Raw genomic sequence first — 16,081 nt, forward strand, 5'->3', positions numbered from 1 at the left:
TTTGCCCCTATATATAGTCGCAGGTAGTCATAGAATAGATGAGAGAGATACAACATATTGATAGCACGTAGAGGGTTTGTCCTCTCGTGTATTGTAATACTCCTCCAATTATAGTGAGAACGCCGCCGTGTGTTTCATGGTTTTTCCCGTCTGGATTTTCCACGTAAAAATATGTGTTCTTGTTCCTTGTTTGATCTACTTCTATTTACGCGGTTTTGTAACAGTATATGCCTTGGTTTGTTCGGCGAGAGTTCTAGGATGCTTCATACTGTCCCCATTCGGAACTCCATTCCGTGCTTCCCAAAGAAAGCAGAACGCCACGGCGAACACTGTCAAATCCTGAGCAGATGATCTAGAGATAAAATCATAAGTCCAAACTCTCGGATTAATAAAGCTACTTCTGCATATGCCTGAGGAAGAATGTTCCGAATAAAAAAACACCTCGAATTGAAACTCATTTTGACAACACCAGAAATGACGCCGAGCCAAGTCATCCAGGTAACTTTGAGTTGAAGAATCACCATTTTTGGTAGGACACGGCTGGTACGCAGAATTTCGATGCTCCAACATGATTGGTATTTTTTCATCTTTTTACACATATCGCGTAAAATGTTTTTTCCAAAGAATTGTGTATGATCATATTGTCTGGGTGCACAATCGATTTTTTTTCGGAACCAGAACACATCGTCCGATTAAAATAGAATGTTTTGCATTTTATCTTCAAAACCAGCCATACCATGGTCATCATAGGTAAAAATGCAAAAGTTTCAGCTTTTAATCAGGTGATGTGTTCTGATAAATGTGACACATAATTGTAATGTACCTACATAATTGAGCGGTGTGTTTCAGCGAACACTGGAAAATAACGGTGTCTTATAGCAAGTTTTTCCTAGAGTATCTTCTATGATAGGTTCATATGTATCAAAACACCACCCATTGTTCTTTTCAAAGTTCCTAGGGAAAATGTCACCAGATCAGCGGGGAACCGCCTCCGTTGCCACATTCAGGTAATGGAAGTCGCCGAATAAGACGTGAGTGATTCAGCTAAACAGGACCTCCCACCAGGCGCGCTGGCAGTTCGTTGACGAGCTCACGTCGCGCGCGGGTCATGCCATTGCCACGCCACAGTGTTTTCTCCTTGTGCGTTAAATGCCATCGTCATGCCTGGCCGCCGGGACACGGACGGCGCACCTAACTTGAAGCGTTCAGGAAAGACCATGTCTGGCGCTGCAAGTTTGATCGAGCAACGGCAAAGAACTGACGGTCATCAACTCATCATATAGTTTCTTTTAGAGTTCTCATACACAAAGCCATTCTCCGAGAGATTGTACTCAATGATTCTTTTACTTCCCTGCAATTTCTAGTAGAATATTACTCCTCCGATTCATAATACTTGTCCTAGCTTTAGTTCAAATTTGGTGGATCTGAGGAAGTAGTAGATTTTCGATTCTACTCCATCCGTTTCGTAAAACAAGGCGCTTAAATTTTGCTAAAAGTCAAACCATACAAAGTGTGATCAAACTTTTAGAAAACCCACCGACTATATGAAATCAATCATATTAGATACACCATCAATTATACTTTCATATTTATACCTACATAATATTATAACCCTTTTGTTAGATCTTAGGTGACCAAGAAATAAGATAGAGCTCGATCGACACTTCCTCCCTTATATCTCGTGCCAAGGTTCGTGGTCCCTTATCTACTTAGGTCTCCTTTTTTTCCTCGAGATGCATATGTGGACCTCCTCGTTGGCGACATCAATGTCGTGGTTGGCCGTGTGGGAGCCGGTGGCAATGAGGAATGGAGCAAGCCAGAGGCGAGCAATTAATAAACGTAGCTGGAGGGTGTTTGCCTGCGTTGGAAAAGATAAGAGATTTCACTGGACATAGCGGGACGGCCGAGGCGGGGGTGGACCGGTGGGTGGAGGAGCTCAGGCAAGGTGGGGTGGTGTGGCGGCGTGGCAGCGCGACGCCTACGAGCGTGGAGTCCGGCGGTGGTGGAGGGGGAGGGGGAGCGGTGGCAGGAGGAGAATAAGAATGAGGTGGGGAGGCGGTGACCGAGAGCTACTCTAACTCTCGGTTACCGAGGTCTAGACGGATCTATATTATAATTGTTGGTATTTTTTCCATAAACTTTATCTTGTTTAACTTTAAAAAAATGTATTCCAAGCTAAGCATTGCTGCACAGGAATAAAGTCCCACGAGATAGGATCTTCCAAATTATTTACAGTGCGATTTTTGTATCGGAAAATCTAGAAGGAGAGGGAAAAGTTGGTCCTTGTTCATGCCATCGGCACCAAAATGAAAAAAGATTAACAAGGAGAGGTGGTCAGGTCAAGTGTGGATTATATTCTCGAAGCTAGCTTTAGCAGGTTAGCCGCCATAGGAGGGAGGCGTTACCTAGTGCCACTCACCCACAGCATATATGGCCGATGGAGTGGAGGCCGGAGGCAGAGGGGATAATGGCGTGCGGTCGCGTCAACATCCATACGCCCCCCGACTCTTCTTTCCTATCCCCGTCGCCGTCAAGCCGTCAACGGCAGCATCCATGGTGCGGTATCAGCGCCCATTGCTTTAGGCTAACTATAGATGGTAACTGTTCGACAAGAACTCGTCTGACCAAGGCATCTTCTTTTAGTGTGCGTTTATTCAGTCAGGCACATTGGCTTAGCTAAATGATCGCTTTGGTAAAGGGAGCAGCAAGCCTGAAACCCAGTGGCTGAACTGGTATATGGACCTGGTGCTGGACTTGCTCAGATGCAATTGATTTGTTTAGTGGAAAGCTAGCAACTGAACTGTTTTTTTAATGGGGAAAACTGTTTTCTAGGCCCAAAATGCTCGGTTGACATGGATTTAGGTTCATGGGCACACAATCCACAATCTATAGGATGCAAACTGACATATAAGAACAATACAGGCCCCTAACAGCAGCAAAATGCTCTAAACTTGGTTTTTTTTTAGTGCAAAGCTAGTAGCTGAACTATGTTTATTTAGGGAAGAACTGTTTTCTAGGCCCAACAGGATCTAGGCCCAAAATGCTCAGTTCACTTGGAATTAGGTGCATGGTCATACAATCCATAATCTATAGGATGCAAACTGACATCATATAAGAACATCACATGCCTCTAACAGTACCAATATATATTTCTCCGCAAACACATCACACAGTAGCAAGCACAGAGTTCGAGCAAATCAGTATGGTATTCTTTAGTGCTACGGGTGCAGATTTGGGATGGTAACAACATCTCAAAACTGCCAGCTGCAGCATTGCCTATTAGATTGTTGTGGGGAACTGGATGGTGATGATATCCCTGTGCAGAAGAGTTGAGATAGAATCAACACAATGCCAGTGGGTGCCGTGTGCCAAGGCTCCACTGCGCCCAGAATGGCTGTATCAGTTCAGTCCAACGTCGGTAGGTAGACTCGGTGGAAATCACTCAGGCTCAGCGTCCTGCGGCAGGTAGGGCACTTGCTCTGAGCCTGGATGGAGGCCCTGATGCACTTCTGGCAGAAGATGTGGCCGCAGGTGGTCGATGACGCATTGACCAGCTCGTTCATGCAGACTGGGCAGCTGAACTTTGGTTCCTTTGAGACCTCCTTCACAGTTGCAGGGGATGCCTGCATCATCATAGGCTGAAGTGTTAAAACAATAACTTAGGGAACTGGTAACTACTATGATACTATCTTATGGTATTGGCAAAGTATAGGTGAGAGTCCACCATGGTTATCATAGGATTTTTGTTGGACACTCTCGAGCCGTGATGTGTAGAATTCATCCCCAGAGATAGCAGTGTGTTCACATGCTCAGCAGGAGCTTCCCCTATAAAGAAGGAAACAAAACTAAGTTAATAACAGGGAAATAAGATCTATAAAAGCAAACTAAGAACTATGCAGAGCCTCTACACAGCAGTCCTTGTTTGGTTGCGGTAGGCCTGTGCTTTGTTGTTATCCCCATGTCTGAAATAGGCTTTAAAACCTTGCGTTGTGTGCTGTGGTGTTGTGGAAATATGCTAGTTTTTCAGCCGTTTGGCCTTATTAATATAAAGCCAGGCTCCTCTCGAGCCTTTCGGTCTTACAGTGCAAACTAGGAAATAAAAGAAAGAGAAAATTCCACTTTTTACCCCTAGTTTGATTTTATTGACACTAATTACCTCATTTAGCAGATTTTCATTCTAATTACCCCATTTAGCATAAGTTGTGCCAACATTTACCCCTTCTAAAATTTTGTGAGCATTTTGACCAGTGGATCCCGGCTGCCAGGTACACGTGGAGGCCACATAGACAGTTTTTCTTCTTGGGTTTTACTCTCGCATCATTCGTTTAATAGGACTTGGACGACGTAGGCACGTAGCAGTCGACGCAATAAGGAGTTGCCAAGGTGACTGCCAACGATAGCCAAAGGCCAGATGTGACAAACTAGTACTAAATATTCATCTCTTCCCTCTGTATAATTGTGTACTGTATGCTTGTTTCTCACTTTCCAGTTTGTTCATTTGTTTCTCCATCCTATAAGCATTTGAGACCTTAGAGTATTTCTGAAAGTTTAGGATCGTATTTGCCGATGAATGGAAAAAAAATTGAACTCTCAGATTCTATAGAAACACTAGCCCACAACAGGTTACTTGTAGGTCATGACACTAGAGTTTTTCTCAAACACGGCAAGGTGCATTCAGCCAAAGTAACCACAATACTACAGCTAAGCACCCCGCATGCATACAAATGAAGATAAAAACACAATATAATAGTCCCTCCTCAATTTGGCAATGGAGCCCCATTCCCCGATCCCCGGTGGTTAATTCACCTATTAGGGGACGGTTTTGGTTAGTACTTTATCCCCGTGGGGGTCTTATTGGAGGCAAACTCTCCCCATTAGGTAAGGTGGGGATGGGTCTGTGTTACCACTATCCATACCCGATAACCGTGAAATCCCCGTTAGGCACAGATCCGGAAAAGAACCGCAAAGGGAAACACAAGAAGAAAAATCGCCTACATGGCCACCATGTGTACTTGACAGCCAGGACCACCGGTTAAGGTGCTCACAAAATTTTAGAAGGGGTGAAAATAAAGGAGCCGTTGGGGAGGGTTTGGGTACGCCCGTGTCCATGCCCAGATTTATCCATACCCAGCCAAGCTTGCTTTCCCCATTACCCAAAATGAATGGGTATTGTCCGATGGGTACATCATACCCAGTGGATAAGCAAAGAAAGGAGCAGTTTGATGGTGGCCTTCGGAAACAGCAGGGAGCAGGCGTGATTTAACGCAGAGAAAGCAGCGACCAGCGCCGTTTTTCATGCGCGACTCGTAACTGCTCCACAGAATTTCGTGCGGAAGGTACGAATAGTGAAAGCGGCCATGACGTGAGTGGGTATGGATAAATTAACGAATAACCGTATAATTACCCTCCCCATGCCCAGATGTGAATGGATATTTTGTTTTTACCCATACCCTGCCCAAGACAAGAGGGTACGGGTATGGATGTGGGGAATGAATAATAAACGGCAGCCTTGGGTGAAAATTGGCATAAGTTTGGCTAAGTGGGGTAATTTGGATGAAAATTTCCTAAATAGGGTAATTAATGTCAAAAAGGTCAAAATAGGGAGTAAAAAGCGGAATTCACTCTGAAATAAAAATACATATGTATGGAGCATAAAACTTCAAGACTGAATATATATATGACTCCTTTTATATAGTACAGAGTTATCTTTCTAATTTGGAAATAATATACATGGATACTGACACATGTTGTGAGTTTGAACAATGTGGTATCACATTTCTAATTGATAGTAAGCCATACAAAATAAAGGAGTTAAGAGTCTGAACGAATATAATGCTAATTTCTGATAACGGATCTTCCAGGCAAACATTTTACTTAGAACTCTCTTAGCATATAACAACTAGTAAGTGGATCACTTTTATCAAACACGCAAGCTAGACTCTAAAAAATGTGCTATTGACTCTTGTGTAATATGGTGCTGACTATTGGATTCCAGGCTAGAAGCCCATAACATGCCTAGAGAAGAATTGCTAGTTAAGTCACTCTGTACGCAGCCCGAAAGGAAATAAGCACAGGCTCACAAAAACAATCTCCACCTGGCATCGAGGCAGCCATGTGGACATTCTGATGGAACATGCCTGCACCGGATGAGGAAGGGCCCATGTTGTGTGCTATGTAAGACACTCCAGAAAGTTCTCTTGCGCCTTGTGTGATACCAGGGGAAGATGCAATCTGCCTTGACATTTCCAGTTCTCGTTGCCTTTGTGCGTTCTGAGCACTCAAGAACTTAATAGCATACTGCAAGTGTGGCTCAACTGGTCCCAACATCATACTGTAGTACCCACTCTGCCCAAACAGCCAGAAAATATCAACATCTTAAATGATGAAACAATAATATTTAGTTTTGCTCCAGATGTACTCAATTGCAAGAAAAGAAGAAGGAAAGAGAGCAGAACCTTATTTGGGAATTTTCTAAACAATATTTCCTCAAGCCGCCTCGCAAGTTCTGGCAGCCTCCGTCGCCAGTCAGCCGACGTTTGCTTCCTTCCTATGTAGTCAAATCTGTCAATTCAAGAACAGGGTATCAAATTAAAGAAAGCCATCTCCTTAATTCATATCAGATTCTGAACAACAGTTTTGACACTATATGTATATTTGGGGAACTGAGAAGAGGATTAAACTGCACCCGCAAAGTTCCAGAATTTATGTGCTAGCCCATGTATACTTGTACGAAGTCAATGACTTCAATAGTGTATATATGACCACCTCAGCAATTTTGGGATGAAATAAAGCAGTAATAATACTTGATTCTATTGTTTAGGGCGTACAATTAACGATTTCACTCCATATACTAGTAAGTTTTATAGGTGGTAAGTTTCTATTGGGTTCAACTGGTGAAGATAAAAGAAATGACCACTTACATCTTCTCGCGCATAGTGTTGCGCATCAGAACGAACTGGGGATCAGCCGCTGCGGCGAGGCCCACAGCATCAGGCATGTGCTGGAGCGGAGTAATCCCGCCGCCGCCGCCGCCAACGCCGCTGGCACGATCCATCCGTACCGCCTGCCTGCCCGTACAGGCACGCCACGCGGCGGCCCTTCACAGGGAAGGTTCCAGAGATCAGTGGGGCTGGGCACCCCAGAAACGAGGTTCGGGCTAGTGAAAGCGGGTGAATCCAAAGGCGGACAAAGTACGGCGGGGAACGGCGGCCGGAGAGCGTGGTAAGCGAGGGTTGGGAGTTGAGGTTGGGGAATTGGGGAAGGAAGGCGGGAGGAAGAAGGGGAGGAGACTTACCAAGGGTGGCCTATTTCCTGAAAATCTTTGGAGTTGCCGCACGCTCTGCTGCCGAACCCTCTTTTAGTTCACACGGTAAAACTTCCAAATGGGGCTGCTTTTTTTCTTAGAAGCAAAATGGGGCAGCTAAGAGCATCAACAGTCGTTTGGGGATACTGTTTCTTCGGGTCGTGTTTGGAGACGTCATTGTCCGGTCGCTTTTCCTAAATGAGAATCTAATTTTATTTTTTGTTAGGGGAAATTTATTATTTGCCCTTCTTTAATTGGGCAGTTTACGTTTTGCCCTCCATTATACCGAGATATCTTTTTTGCCCCATATTACTTTGGCACTTGATGATTTGCCCTTGCACACATACAATGACGAAGTTGCTCCTCTTCGTAGTGACTCCCACGTCGTCATGTTCGTTCGAACAGAACAACCCCGTCTAGAGGAGCTGGGTGGCCATGCTGCCCGTGTGGTGTTCGGCGTTTTGCCTGGTCATGGATTCAGACGATGAGGAGGTGGTCGCCGCTCTACTGGAGGAAGAGGCCGATACTGTTGTCATTGCCGCTGACGAGCATATGAAGATTATCTCTTGCCTCCTAGACATGTACACCTAGGATTTGAAGCCGCGACGTAGAAGCTCGAGGCCAGGGCAGCGCAAGAGCAAGCCGAGGCAGAGACTGGAGGGCTACTGCATGTTGTATGCTGGCTACTTTACGGATGACCGTTGCACGACAAAGTGACATTTTGGCGTTGTTTCATGATGAAGTGGAGGCTGTTTATGAAGATTATGTTGGCCTTCAGGGAGTACGACACCTACTTCATTTGTCATGTGTTAGGAAATCTGAGACTCAACTACTCATCACCTACTACAAGATGATCTAGTGGATCATTTGTGGATTCTCAAAGGAGGGGCCTAGTTTTATGTGTTTCAAAACTTGTTAACTATTTTACGAGCTTGCCTTGCTGAACTTTTTAATGTAAAACTATGATTTTATATTGCCATTGATGGCTGTTTGGGAGGTCGTTTGGAGGTCATACGATTGGCAAAACGGCTCTACAGGACACCAAACGGGGGGGGGGGGGAATCGGAGCTGCATAGAGGAGATCGTCGACCTCGACGTGCAGTTCATGGCTGGTGCGGAGCAAGAGGCGGAGGTAGATGCAGCAGTGGAGGAGGAAGAGTATGAGGAGGACGATGACCTGGAGGACTGGAGCGACGGGCCGGACCTCGGGGAGCAGAAGACCATCATTCAGTCATGAGTCGTTGAAGTAGCTCCAGGATTTTACGTCAAAAAAAGTAGCTCTAGGATGACACTCACGTCTAGGAGGAGGGAGTTCGTGGCCACATGGCGGCGTATCGTCGAAATCTCCATCGAAGAGGCGCCTATTGAGGAGGGGGTCGCCTCTTCATGGCGGTCGAGCGGTAGAGGCTCCTCGAGGAGGCGCTAGAACGCCCGGTGCATGATTTTATGCTTCGGAAGGAGCGGAGGGCACGGGAGCACCAGAGGAGGAAGGGGAACGAAAGCGAAGCTGGCCGTTTTGAGGACGTGACTGAAGATGCTTTTATATTTTTAAATTTTCCACATTTTTTGAGTTAGTACCTTTTGCCACATACTACCTCCATTTTGAAATAAAATCCTTTTTTTAAATCTAATTTCTAATAAGTTTTAAGTTTTGGAAGGGAGGTAATATTACTTAGCATTTTATTATTTACCGCATATTAGTCTCTTTACGGAAATCACCTTTGATAGTTTCTTGTTGGAAAAAGAGAGTAAAAAAAGACGTATGCCTTTTGTCGGTCTCTAGATGGTATTTTCACATCAACGAACATACATTTTTTTCTCAATTGTTCACCGCAGGTTTACTTAGCGAATAGTACCAATGGTTCATACATACTGAAAGTATTAACTATCAAATATAATTATAAAAATATCTATTATATAGGGTATGTCTAATTCTCAGTTAAATGAGAATTAATTAATTCTTAGGCAAATGACGTTATCTCTATAAAATTCGTACTATATACGATCTTTTTACGATGCACGGGTGTTATTGTCGTGTGATCGAAGATCTTAAATTTTTACCCTGAAAAATAGCCAAGTTTTCAAAACAATGCCATAACTAAGGTCATTGTCAGATACAACCAATCAATGCCAAACTTTGGATTTCATCTTGCAAATCGCGGCTCGGTGCTCGAGAAGCACCAACAAATATATGATATTCTCCAACGTACAAGATGTTTCTCTTAGATTTTTTTCCTAGTTTTATTTAATCACCAAATATTTTGAAAGCATACAAATATTAATTGTTAGAGGTAGCAGTAAGAAATAGTCAAATTGTGTTTTCATTCTGTATGACGTGGAGGTTGCATATGCCATTCGGATTCAAATGGACGCCGTATTGGTACTAGGGTTCCTTTGATAAACTCATAATTTATTTTATTGGCCCCAAACAGAATTTAGCCTGGATTTAGGTGATTAGTTCAAAACCCATTAAGGTGTGAGTTGTGACATCCACAGAGCCATATGCCAGTGTTGTGCATATTGAGGCTCGCGAAGATGTGACATCCACTTGGATTTAGATGCATGGCCACCCATACGATCCAAATTATGTGCGATGGAAACTGACATCACAAAACGGAATGGCTTTGCGTACGACAAACTTTGTCCGAAGTATGTACGAAACGCCAATGGAACGGAGGCAGATTGCTAGCCAGCTGAAACGGACGGCCATGCAGTGCATCGTACATGTGTCGGACAAAAAGTCATCGTACATATAGCACTACATTACAAACTCATGTAAGAGAAGTCCTTACAAATTTTCAACATCAGAAAAATATTGGATATTTCTTTGCGCACGAATTACAAATTAAGTAGCAAGCACAGGCTTCCACAACAAAACACTACGGACATTTGTATAGTAACAACGTCTCAAAGCTTCTAGCAGCAACATGGCTTGTTATACTACTGAGGGGACACTAAAAGGTGATGATAACCCTGTGGAGAACAAATCAGATAGCAATACAACATCGTCACGATGGCAGCAAGGAAAAGGGCCGGGTGCTGAGGCTCCACTATTCCCAGAATGGCTAGATCAGTTCAGTCCATCGTCGGAAGGTGGACCCGGTGGATGTTTCTCAGGTTCAGCTTCGTCCTGCAGGTAGGGCACTTCTTCTGAGCCTTGATGGAGGCCCTAATGCACTCCTTGCAGAAGATGTGGCCGCAGATAGTCGATAACGCGTCCGCAATTTCGTGTAAGCAGACTGGGCAAATGAACTTCGGTTCGTTTGGGACCTCCTCCACAGTTACAGGAGGTGGCGGCGACACCATGGACTGCAGTTTTTAAGTGGAGCCTTAGGGAGCTGCTACCCACTACATATGGTATTGGTAATGTATATATAGCGTAGAGTCCTTACCAAAATTCTGTTGGTTTCAGATGTGTCTACCTTTCTTGTTACATGATTGTTGTTGGACACTCTCGAGCTGTGATGTGTAAGGTTCATCCCCAAAGATAACTCTGTGTTCACATGCTCATTGTGAGCTTGTAGAAAGAAAACAAGGCAAAAGAAACTAAGTTAGTAGAAGGGAAAATATTATGCTGGCTATTGGACTTCTAGTCTACAACTCTATTTAATGGCTACAAAAATATTATCAAGATTAATTAGGCACACATTCCTAAGGACATGATATAAGCACAATTTCAGTAAAACCATACGTACCTGACTGGGAGGTGCCCATGTTAGTACTCTGTGGAACCAAGCTTGCACCAACTGAAGGACCCATGTTGTATGGTACGTAAGACATTCCAGAATTTTCATTTGCACCCTGCGTGACACCTTGTGTCATAGTCATCGTCCCATACCCACCGGAAAATGCTATATGCCTTAATAATTGCTGGGTTTGTTCAACTTCTTGGTGCTGAGCACTCAAGATCGTGAGAGCAAACAGGAAGTGTAGCTCACTTGGTTCCTTCGTCATATTGTGGTAATCCCTCTGCCCAAACAACCACAAAATATCAATAGCTAAAATGATTACACGGAAATATTTACTTTGCTCAGAGAAGGGACTTGATTGCTTGAAAACCAAATCTAAAATATTACTACTAGAAGGAAAGAGAGCAACACCTTGTTTGGGTATCTTCTAAACAAGATTTCCTCGAGCCGCCCTCACTAGATCCGGCAGTCTTGGCCACCACGTAGGATCCGTTGTTCTCCTTCCTAAATACTCAAATCTGCCAATTCAACAACAAGTACCCAATTAGAAAATTATTCTCTTACTTCATATTACCTTCAGACAAACAACTTAAATAACATGTTGGAACATAGAAGATAATTGAAGTTCACCCTCCATTTTCCAGAATTCATATGTAATCCATAATGAACTTCATGGGAGTTATTATTAACTTCGATAGTATGTAGATCACTTATGTAATTTTTGGAATGAAATGAAGTAATAAAACTTCATACTCGCTAATATTTATAGCACGTAATTAAAACCACTAACCAATGATTTAGTAGTAATGTTCATTCGATCACTCCAAACTATAATTTTTTTAATGAACTTCTATTCATACGAATTGGAGCACATTAAAGGAACAAGAGCTTACATCTTCTCTCGGGTATCCTGGCGCAACATCACGAACTCGTGATCAAACTCTGTAGCCAGGCCAACCACATTGTGTGTCCGCTCGATGCTGCGGTGGCGTAGTGTCGGCACGGCCAATGTCATCGCCACCGACTTGATCCATCGGCTTCACCTGCTCCGGTATCTAGAGGTGGTAGGGTTCGGATGGTGGAAATGTCGGGAGGAGGAAGGAGGTGACTTTACTAATGGCGGACTCCTCGACCCAAAGTCACGAATTGTGGAGCCCTCGTGGTCCCACTTATATAGTATAATCACCAAAGGATAAGTAGAGGCAGACTTAATTACCTCTTAATCATTAATTTTGCAAAATTAATTCCTACCAAATAAGCGTTGCAAAATTATTTTCTGCTATCGAACATTAGTGTTGCACAATTACTTTCTTCCAAAAAATGTTATAAAATAAAATTTGTAACATTGTTTGGCAGAAAATAATTGTGCATCATTATTATTTGGTAGTAGCAATTAATATCACAACAATTCTTTGGTACAAATTAACTCCGCTCTTTGAAGATAATGATGTGAAATTACTTACTACCAAAAAAAGACGTGAAATTACTCCCTACCACCAAACAATATATTTGCATAATTTTTTCAGCCAAAGAATGTTGTGCAATTAATATGAAACATTGTTTGGAAGAAACTAACTTTGCAACATTATTTTTCAGCAGTAGCAAATATTTTCACAATTTGTTTTTGTACAAATTATTCCACATCATTATCCACTTAGAGCGGAATTACTTTCTACCAAACAATTGTTGTGAAATCAAATGAGACTACCTAATAGTAATGTTGCACAATTATTTTATGCCAAACAATATCGTGAAATTAATTCTGCAACAGTGTTTGTAAGAAAATAACTTTCCAACATTATTGTTTGATGGCAGCAAATGATTTAAAAACTATTGTTTGGCAGGAATTAATTCCGAAATATTGGTGGCTAAGATATAATTATGTATGCCTCTACTTATCCTTCGGTGATCAGACAATATAAGTGGGGCCATGAAAGGGTCCACTTGTAGTGACTATGTCTCGAGGAGTTCTCCATTGGTCAAGTACACCCATTAGTAGCTCTCCCAACATGAAAGAGTTGCGACATTTATACAATAATTGCAGATCTCTAAACTTAACGTGAACCAATTATGCATCAAACTTGTCATGCGATTTTAATTCAAACCAATCTTTAACTCCACAGGTGTTCCAAGTATAGCAATTTTGAACTTCATCTTGTCACTTAAAAATGAACAAAAATAACAAAGTGAAATTCTAGATCTAGCCGACTCACCATCTTGTCTGACGCCAGGGTGATGGTGGTAGCCAACAACGCAACTGATCGTCCATGCGAGAGGTGCAAAGGCTGCCAACGATGCGATGCGGAGCAATGGGAGGGGCTGACTAGACCGGTAGGAATCTCTTAAGAGGGTGGGCGGGGGGGCAGGGGAGGGGGAGGAGGGAGGGGTTGGAGAGCCGAGAGGGGGCTGATCGGCTGCGGTAGACCGATAGCAATCTCTTCAGACGTGGGGGGGGGGGGGGGTTGGAGAGCCGATGGACTACATCGATGCGCGTTTTATACTGAAAGGGGAGGGGCGGTATGCCTTATGTTGGAGTCTCATGCGCGACGCACGTGCTCGCCAAATATATGTCTCAACGTTTGAGTATTATATCTTTCTAATGATAGGTTTGACCGACGTTTTCTACGACGTGAAATAACGTAGAGCCTCATGCAAATATGGCAATAGGTCAGGTTACACGCAAATTGAACAATGTAATATCCATACCCATAAAGGTGACTGCCGCGTACCCAAGAAGATATCCATATGGATGTATAATGATGCCCATACTAACATGTATCCATGCATGATATTCACATTTGCATCGCAAAACCAACATTTCATCATGTATACTTCAATTGTTACTTAATATACTTTGATCTTATTTTATAAAGTATCACCTATTTTAATGGAATTACACCGACAAGTCTTTGATGCTGCTTGAATTATATTCAAGTATAATGCTCATTGATGATTGTTGACAAATGATACCTTAAGCGCATTAACATGATCATCCTTAGAGTTCTCTTCATGTACCTTAACAGAAAGATCAGATATGACGACTGTAGTGGGGGTTACTAGGAGTTGAGAAAAATTCATGCAAATTAATAAACAAATGCGGAAGCTTCAAGCAGACACTATATATTCAAAGTATGAACATGATGAGTAAAGCATAAGATTGATGACCATGGAAAAACAGAGCTACATAGATCAATCTAAGTCTTCAAACAAGTAAATAGAGTAGTAAAGAAAGAACATGTTGAGAAAAATAACATAGTCAACAAGAGAAGAGTAAGTCTAGAGCCTCAAGCTGACGTACAATAATGATGGTAGTTATATCAGATGAACAAAACTGAATAAGTGATGAAAGTAAAAGAGATGAAGAAATAAACCAATTTCTTTACCAAAGTTCAACTTGTTGGCACACCATATCTCCTTCTTCGTATGGAGAGGCTATTGGTGGCAACGGAACCGTATACATATATATACCAACGTGTTGGGACTCAAATTGCAGAGTAATGTAGCAATGGTGATTTTTTCCGCAAGGGTGACTCGAGGGTTTAGATCGAACTCTCAGAGAATTAAGTGGTTTCTGACACTATCGAACCCAGGATTTTGCTGCAGCTGAACAGTTGTCCCTTGCTTGCCCATGTGCTGCTTTAACTATTTTACCATGTCATATATTTCCAAGCCATCCCTTTCTAACTTGTGCAGCCAATCTGTCTGCCGCTTCTTTGATCTCGAACGGTTTCTATAAGTGTTATCGTCCTCGGAAAACCCAGTCTTCCACGGAGCAGAAGGTCCAAAGCCTCATTTTCTTCATGGTGTTCCTTATTCTTCAGGGCCTTTGTCAGCTCATCATTTTCTCTATCGGGATAGAACAACCCCTCTTGAACCTGTTTGATTGCTTCAACAAGGTTTTTGTAGGCTACAACAATTGTTTCATTATTGTGTATAAGAAGCCCTGTTTTTGGGTCATACGATGACCCGTGCGAAGTAGGAAATTTCTTATCCTCTAGACCAACCATATGTAGTTGGAGTGATCCCTTCAGAGCACATGGTAGCCTCAGCTTCATCCCACTTAGGAATGACAGTCTTGTAGCCAACTGTCCCCAGATTATGGTAAAGTACCCTTTTTGCTGCATTTTTCTTATTCTTTCCGACCTTTCCTTAGCTTTCTTTCGATTCCTTGTACTTCACATCGTCCCAGTGACCCCGTTGCTTCTCTAGTGGTCCGAGTGAATTATGGAGCTTTTTTTCTCTTTGATATAATCTTTATATAATCTTTTCTTGAAGGTCTGGAATTGGGTGGCAATCTTCTTAAGAGGCCACTCCTTGACTTTCAACCTCATGGCTTCTGTGAGCGCTTCAGTCTCCAAGACCAGTACGGTAAAATGTGACATGAAAGGTTCCTAAAGGCCTTTTTTGGATCTGTCGTGGGCAAAACTAACTCCATCTTCCAGCTTTGATGGCTCATTCCATTCTCGAACAGTTATCGGGATCTTGTCCCTAACAACAACTCCACATTGACTTACAAATGCTTTTGCGATCGCGGTGGAAAGCAATGGCCTTTTTGGCTGCCGCTATAATTCGCGCGCCAAAAGACCTTTAGTCCCGGTTGGTGGTACCAACCAGAAGCAAAGATACTTTTTTTGTTTACTATTTTCTTATCTAGCATCCTTTTAAATATTTAAGAAGTGTTTTGTATATGAATTTAAATAACTTCTGCATACTTTTGAATCTGACAACACTTTTAAATGAAAAGTGTTTGAATTTGGATATGTAATTGATACGTCTCCGACGTATCGATAATTTCTTATGTTCCATGCCACATTATTGATGATATCTACATGTTTTATACACATTATATGTCGTATTTATGCATTTTCCGGCACTAACCTATTAACGAGATGCCGAAGAGCCAGTTGCTGTTTTCTGCTGTTTTTGGTTTCACAAATCCCAGTAAAGAAATATTCTCGGAATTGGAAGAAATCAACGCCCAGGGTCCTATTTTGCCACGAAGCTTCCAGAAGACCGAAGGGAAGACGAAGTGGGGCCACGGGGCGCCGCCACACTAGGGCGGCGCGGCCCAGGAGGGGCCTTCGCGGCC

At 42.8% G+C, this 16,081-nt stretch overlaps 1 protein-coding gene and 1 pseudogene across 1 annotated transcript; both read right to left on the minus strand.

Annotated features, from left to right (window-relative positions):
• Nucleotides 1-2,990: 2,990 nt before the first annotated feature.
• On the minus strand, nucleotides 2,991-7,343 carry LOC124666600 (probable histone acetyltransferase HAC-like 1). Its single transcript, XM_047203939.1, has 5 exons — nucleotides 6,921-7,343; nucleotides 6,456-6,561; nucleotides 6,096-6,345; nucleotides 3,725-3,825; nucleotides 2,991-3,623 (listed from the first exon to the last, which is right to left on the minus strand). The coding sequence occupies exons 1-5, from the start codon at nucleotides 7,052-7,054 to the stop codon at nucleotides 3,405-3,407; spliced, it is 810 nt and encodes a 269-aa protein (XP_047059895.1). The 5' UTR covers nucleotides 7,055-7,343; the 3' UTR covers nucleotides 2,991-3,404.
• A 3,035-nt stretch (nucleotides 7,344-10,378) lies between these two features.
• On the minus strand, nucleotides 10,379-12,007 carry LOC124662540 (annotated as a pseudogene).
• Between the last annotated feature and the right edge of the window lie 4,074 nt (nucleotides 12,008-16,081).

The sequence above is a fragment of the Lolium rigidum genome, chromosome 6 (genome assembly GCF_022539505.1).
Source record: "Lolium rigidum isolate FL_2022 chromosome 6, APGP_CSIRO_Lrig_0.1, whole genome shotgun sequence".
NCBI lineage: Eukaryota > Viridiplantae > Streptophyta > Magnoliopsida > Poales > Poaceae > Lolium > Lolium rigidum.

Coding starts and splice junctions, on each gene's coding strand:
- LOC124666600 (XM_047203939.1), bottom strand. CDS start 7,054: ATGGATCGTGCCAGCGGCGTTGGCGGCGGCGGCGGCGGGATTACTCCG. Junction 3,826..6,095: donor CATGGCTGCCTCGATGCCAG/GTGGAGATTGTT, acceptor CCTTCTTTATAG/GGGAAGCTCCTGCTGAGCAT. Junction 3,624..3,724: donor AAAATCCTATGATAACCATG/GTGGACTCTCAC, acceptor ATGATGATGCAG/GCATCCCCTGCAACTGTGAA.